This window comes from Dromaius novaehollandiae, chromosome 3 (genome assembly GCF_036370855.1).
Source record: "Dromaius novaehollandiae isolate bDroNov1 chromosome 3, bDroNov1.hap1, whole genome shotgun sequence".
NCBI lineage: Eukaryota > Metazoa > Chordata > Aves > Casuariiformes > Dromaiidae > Dromaius > Dromaius novaehollandiae.
This window is the reverse complement of record NC_088100.1, coordinates 39,998,063-40,004,417: the sequence shown is the minus strand read 5'-3', so window position 1 is coordinate 40,004,417 and position 6,355 is coordinate 39,998,063. Positions and strand designations below refer to the sequence as shown.

The following is a 6,355-nucleotide window of genomic DNA, read 5'->3' as shown; positions in this document are numbered from 1 at the left end:
TTGGGATCTGAAGGGGCGGGAGAGTTTGGCACCTCTGCCCATAGAGATTCTGGCACAGTTTCCTGTGCTCCTACCCATCAGCTGCCAAGCAACGTCACCTCTTGACTTGGTCCTCCATGCTCTCCGATAAACTGTTTCCTTCATTTGCCCCACCCCTCGTCCCCTCTCCATGGCTCTACAAAGCCCACTGCTGCACAGGAATCTTCTGTGCTATGCCACGGTGGGGGAAAACCACTTAGCAGTCCCAGTCAGTTTCTAAATGGGACTCGGCACCCATAGCCGGAGAATGCCCCTCGATAGCCCTTATGCCTGCTGTCTCTGCGGAGCACAAATGGGCGTTTAGGGTGGCTGTGCCCCATCGATCTCTGCGCAGCAATGTAATCTTTGGAAGCCTGGACGGCTTCCTGAGGCTCTTGTTCCTGGTGCCATGCTGAGTTCCACTTCTGCAGGAGAGCTGATTGTCTTTGCTCGAGGAGCTGTCTCTCAGAAAGCTCCTGTCCTCCAGGCATGCCTGCAGAATGTGGGACTTGGTGGAGCGCTTGGCTGCGGTTTGCAAGAGAGAACGCCCTGGAGTGCTTTCTGACGGGTCTGCCGCGTGTGCTGCTGTCGTCCTTGGGCTTGCTGGGAAAAGCCTGGGCCTTCTTGAGAAAGCTTTGTGGGGGGCTCGGCAGTGGAACTAATGGAGAGCTGGTGAGGACCGAGCCATCGGGAGAGCAAAGGAGCTCTGCAGGGAGCAGCCGGAGGAGGTTGTGGGGAGAGAGTGCCGTTTGAGAAGGGTGACTTGGGGATGGCAAGGCGTTGTTTGCAGTGCCCTCTCCTCCAAGCTGTGCTTTGTCTGTGGAAGGGGAAAATGCCCTTCGCTTTGGGTTACCTCCGGGCCCCTTCTCCTGCCTTCCAGGTTGCTCCTGTGGCAGCACAGGTCTGCCTCTGAGAAGCTCCTGGGCATGCTGCTCGTCTCCTGCTTCCAGGTAGTGAGCGACGGGGCAGAGAGGCAGCTCAGACAACTGCTGCTCACAGAAGCGCTTGCCGCCTTCGGCTGCTGCAGGTCCGAGGTGGCGGGGCTGCCTTCAGCTGCAGGCTCGGGGCTGTTGAAGGCAGCAAGGTTGTGCTGAGCAGTAGCTGGGTGTTCTGTGGGGAGGAGGAGCCTGTTAGGGAGCTTTTAGAGGCCATGGGAAGGTGCCAGGGCACTTTCCCTGTGGCACCGTGCCCCCCTGGCACATGCAGAGGCAAAACCATTGCTCCTCTCTGTGGAAGTACTGAAAAGCCGAGGGAAAAAAACTGGGGAAACCCTGCCAGACCCTCTTGAACTGTCTGCACCTCTCTGCATTGCCACAGATGTCTTCTGCTATCCAGTTACAGCATGTGATGCAGCAGCCCTGGTGCAGGACAATCAGTAGGACAGTCAGCTCATACCTGTGGAGCTGACTGTGCGCTCCGGTGACTCCTCGGTCGAGGGCCCGAGTGGCAAGGCAATGTCGTCCGCAAAGACTGCTGCACAGTTGTTGATGAGCAGCTCCACCAAGAGTGTCACCTGCACACAGAAAGCCCTGGAGTTCAGCGCGAGGGACTGCAACCGTTTCGGGCAGCGTTTTGTGCTCCTGAGGGACGTTTGTGCAGCCACAGCTGTAGCTGTGCAGCTCAGAGCCTCATGTGGCCCCAGACAAGCAAGGCAGCCTTAGCCTGAGCTGAGGGGGGAGCGAGATGCTGAATTCCACAGACCTTGTCAGTGCTCTCTTTCTGCATGGCCGGCGGGAGCGTGTCGTCCATGGCGGGGCTGAGCAAGTTTGGCCCCACGCAGATTGCCAGGTTCCTGGCATCCATCCGGCTGCTCTCTGCATTCTCGCTGATGTGGTGGAGCAGCGAGAGCAAGCGCTGGAGCAAGAGGCGGTTTGCTGGAGGCAGCTTGCCAGCCACCCTGCAGGAACACAACCGGACAGGAGCAGGAGTGCAGGCTGCAGGGGCTGCTGCTTCTTGGTGTGAGCCCGAGCGGCGGCACTGCTGGCAAAACTTACTCTTGCAGTTGCGCAGTCTTCTCCTGCAGGCTGGGCTTCTCCAGCGCTACCAGCCACTCCTCATAGAGGTCGGCCAGGAGCAGTTTGCAGGGGATGTTTCTCAGGAAGTCCTGCAAGGCCAAGGCCCTTAGGTGAGGCTCTGGACACAAGCAGGGAGCAGAGAGGCAGCATCCCCGTGCCTTGGGCTCCCCAGCAGGCAGCTAGCTTGGAGCTCCCTGCTCTCAGAGGGGCAGCTGGTGGAAGGGAAAATCCCATGGCAAAGGAAAATGCCCCAGGGTCCTAAGCCTGCTCCTCCGTATGGGATGGCTTCTGGCAGCTTTTAGCCGGGAGTCCCTCCTAGGTCAATGTAGGCACTGGCAGGGGCCCCTGCAGAGTCGCCCTGTGCTCTCGCAGCTCCACGTCAGCACAACTCACCTTCAGCACCACTGCCAGCAGGTGCAGGGGTTTGCTGGACAGATCAACCTTCCCGCCTCTGTCCAGCTCGTCTTGCAGCTCCCTGCGCGCCTTCTCGCTGGCAGCTTTCCTGAAAATGCCCTCTGTGGCCGGTCCATTCTCATGGAGGATATCCAGGAGCTCCTGCAGGTGGAAACAGACAGGCTTGGACCTGGCGCTGCACTCTGCTTGACTCGGCTGAGTAGGTCGTTGTTGCTGCACGCAGAGGCACCTGGCAGTAGCCTGCCTGTGCCCCAGTGCACCCTCACCTGGGACTGGTGAAGTGTGGGCACTGCAGTGGAGTGGTGCCTGCAGGAGACCTCTCTGCCCAGGCTTGCTTACCTGGACTGGCTGGGGCAGGGCATCGCCTTGCCCACAGATGAGGGCCAGAGGCTGCCCAAAGAGAGCCGCTCGGGGGCCTGAGCCTAGCTGCCCTGGGCAGTCCCCGGTGGCAGAGCTTCCTCTCCAAGCCAGGGGCCAGGAGATCTCCACCTTCTTGCCTCCCTTCGCTCCACCTGCTGCGAGCAAAAGGAAAGCAAAGATGGCTTCAGAAAAGCAGGGTGGAAGAAGGCAGCTCCTCCCTTCCTTTTTCACACTCACCGGCCGCCTGGCAAAGTGGCTCTTCAGCGGCTGAAGAGTCCGCCCGGGGGCATTTCTTGGCTTCAGCCTGCAAGAAAGGGCTCCAGCTTGGCGAGCCGCCACACAGCAGCAAGGGCCTCGAGCGAGCTGCTGCAGCTCCGCGGCGATGGCCATGCGCTGCCCCGGCACGGGGGCTTTCCTGCCTCTGCCCAGCCGGGAGAGCCGCCCCACTGTGCTGAGCTGCCGCCCGGCCAGAGGGAGCAAGGGCCGGGCAAAGGCAGCCCCTGCTCACCTGTGCCAAAATGAGCGCCTCCACGGTCCTGGCGGTCAGCGACACCTCCTGGGCGAGAGAAGCAAGAGCCCCCGTGAGAAAGCCATCGCCTGGTGGGCTTGGGAAAGCCCGGTGGCTCTGGGGGCGCAGCGGAGGCCGTGCGGACACTTACGGGCCCGTAGAAGCCGACCACCGTGGTGAGGAGCCGCAGGGAGGGCAGGCGGGTGACTCTGGCTCCCGGGGCTCCCTGGCTCTGGCTGTGCACAGGGAAGGGTGCACAAAGAGCCCTGTCACCCCCAGCCCTGGCTGCTCTCTGCCCTGCCCGCCAGCCCATTGCTGCCAAGGGCCCCTCACCCCACACAGCCTTCAGCAGCGCTGCCTGGAGCACCAGCTCTGCAACGCCCTGGCTCCTGCTCTGCATGGGCCTCCTCCTCGGGGAGGCACACGGCAGCGGCTCGCGGTGCCCACGGCTGCAAGGCAGGAGCTGTGCTGACAGCTCCCGCCGCTTGCTGCTCATTGGCAAGCACCAGGCTGAGCAGCTCCTAGCACTGTGCCCAGGAGCTCCACGCGGCAGTGCTCTGCCTTTCCCCCAGCCACGTTTGGGTATTTCTGCAGGCCGCTCCATGGGCAGCGCTCCGCCACCCTCCACCTCGACGCCACCTCGAAGCAGCTTGACTGCCCCAGCAGGGCTCACCTGAGGATGGTGTCCAGCCACAGCGGCTTCACCTCCTGCGACCTGCAGCACAAAGCAGAAGCAGCCTCAGCCCATGCTGCTGCTCCTCCTCCTCTGCACGCACTGGGGCCCCAAGCAGATCTCACCCGGGATGGGGAGAGTCCTCGGCACAGGCCCGAGCTCCGTGGGGCAGGCCAGGGAGTCCTGCGTGGCCCTGGGCCGTGTTGCCCAGACTCACCCAAAAGTGACCACGCAGAGGCCCGTGGGCCAGACGAGGATGAGGGTCTGGCTGCACTTGGGGCCAAAGACCTCGTCCTCGTCCTCTGGCCTGGCCGCCGCCACCGCCTCCTCGCGGCACGGCACCCACAGCTCGCTGAGGCGCACCCGGTGCTTCAGCCGGAAGGTGGAGCCGCGTCTGCGGGAGGAAGAGCAGGCAGGCAGCGGTGGGCGCGCGCCGTGCGTGGGGGCAAGCGCAGCCGTCCTCCCGCTCTGGCAGAGCCCTTTGCCGCGGCAGAGCCTTGAGGAGGCAGCAGGCAGGAGGCGGGAGGCGGGAGGCAGGGCTGCGACGCATGTCCTTACTTGAAGCTGGCGATGGCCACGGCGTGCGGGAAGAGCAGCAGGTGCCGGTGCTGCGTGCGCTGGTGCCGCGTCACCTGCGCACGGTGGCTGAGGAGCAGCTGGGGGCTCCTGGCCGACACAAAGGCGCCGAGCGGCGCCGGGGACCGGGAGGCCGCCCTGCCCCAGAGCCCGAGGCGGGCGCCAGGAGCCCCACGGCCGGGGCTCCCGGGCCCTGCCGGTGTGCCGGGAGCGGGAGCGCCCGGGCACCGCAGCAGTTCGCCTGTCCCATGGCGCTGGCGCCGGACAGGCCTGCGCGAAGCTGCACGCGTGTGCTTTTGCTGAGCAGTACCGCCGGGCCGAGAGCTGCCTCTGCCCGCGCTGCCCTGCAATGGCACGGTGCCGCAATGGGGACCCGCGGGTGGCCGTGGCCGGGGTCACTGCGATGCCAGAGTGGCACATCGTGATGCGCCGGCGGGGCTGTGGGGCAGCCGCGGGGGTGCGGGCCGGGAGCAAAGGGGAGTCTCCTGGCCTCCGGCCCCTCCTCTGCCGCACCGGTTCCATGCCTGTGTTTCTGGTTGTGCCCATTGCCTCTCAGGGTGGCAAAGTGGAGGCTGTGAATGACTGACAAATCTATTCATGTTGTGCGATCACATCCTTTACAAATAGGCTTTCCAAACTTAGGAGAATTTCAGGTTTTCAATAGCATGTTTAGACGTGAGATCTCCTTCACTAATGACGACAACAGAGCTGGTTGCCTCTGCTTAACATTATAAGGAAGAAAATTCAGCTGAGGTGCCTTAGTATTTTTTGATAAGGTCTTAGATACAGTGGTTATAATTCTGTAACTAACTGTTCGTCCCAGTGTGAATAACAGATTAGCTTCTGTAAGCCTGCTCAGTAGTATCACATGCTCCTTTTTTTTGGCATCTGGGTAGGTCATGCAACTAGGTGATCATTGCACTATCCAGTGACTGTAAACTACTAATTACTGTTAGGTCTATGGCTTACATTTAATTTGAGCCAACACACTTTTATTGAATATTGTCTAAATTTTCATTTCCTAAACTTATTGTGTTTCAAGCCAAGATACTCTGTTTTATCTTTTATACAAACAAAAAAGTGTAAAGAAAATGTTTTATTTCTGTCTCTGTTCTTGCATTCGCAACTATTTCCTTGGAGCTCTTAATCTTAGCTAAATGTCTTCTCTTTCATTCAGTTCCACCATATTGTCCTTTCTGGGTATATGTGGTTAATAATTTACTCTTGCTTGGAAAGAAATTTTGGCCCTCCACAACTGATAGCCCTTCTCAGGTCCAGAAGCAGAAAAACTTCCAGCCTATATTGTGCCCGTTTTGAACAGAAAATAGGGAGAAACACAGCCAGATTTTATGGTGATTACTTAAACTGACAAATTAAACCATGATTTCAAATTGTACTGGGAAAGGATATTGTTGGTCAGAACAACACTGGTATTCTAAGACATTTGGGATTTGTATTGTATGGAGCAAAATGGGCACTGACATTGCAGGGTGTAATAAGCATTGTAGAGTCATATTTTTGCTCTAGCAATGTAAGCCTGTGTCTGCCTAAACCATGCTGGAAGTACCTCTTAACTGTGGAAACTCTTTGCATTGTACATGAACAGCTCTGCATTGTACATGAGATTAATTCAAAGCTGCATGCAAAACAAAAACATCTGCTTATTCATCAGCCTAGTCCAACAGAAGTGATCGTAATGTGTATCTCTGAGAGAGAATAGCCTCATTATGGAATCAAGCCAGAGAACTTCCCATAATCAGACAGCCTTGATTCTCCTGGAGCTTTTAATTT

The 6,355-nt window shown here is 58.9% G+C and overlaps 1 protein-coding gene across 1 annotated transcript; it reads right to left on the bottom strand.

Annotated features, from left to right (window-relative positions):
- Positions 1-248: 248 nt before the first annotated feature.
- LOC112979337 (T-cell activation Rho GTPase-activating protein-like) lies at positions 249-4,984 on the bottom strand. Its single transcript, XM_064508097.1, is given in 14 exon segments — positions 249-716; positions 719-1,128; positions 1,414-1,531; positions 1,720-1,915; positions 2,013-2,122; positions 2,427-2,588; positions 2,787-2,962; positions 3,045-3,111; positions 3,316-3,363; positions 3,467-3,551; positions 3,989-4,030; positions 4,206-4,382; positions 4,547-4,654; positions 4,875-4,984. Coding segments are annotated over 14 exon segments (2,277 nt in total).
- Positions 4,985-6,355: the final 1,371 nt, after the last annotated feature.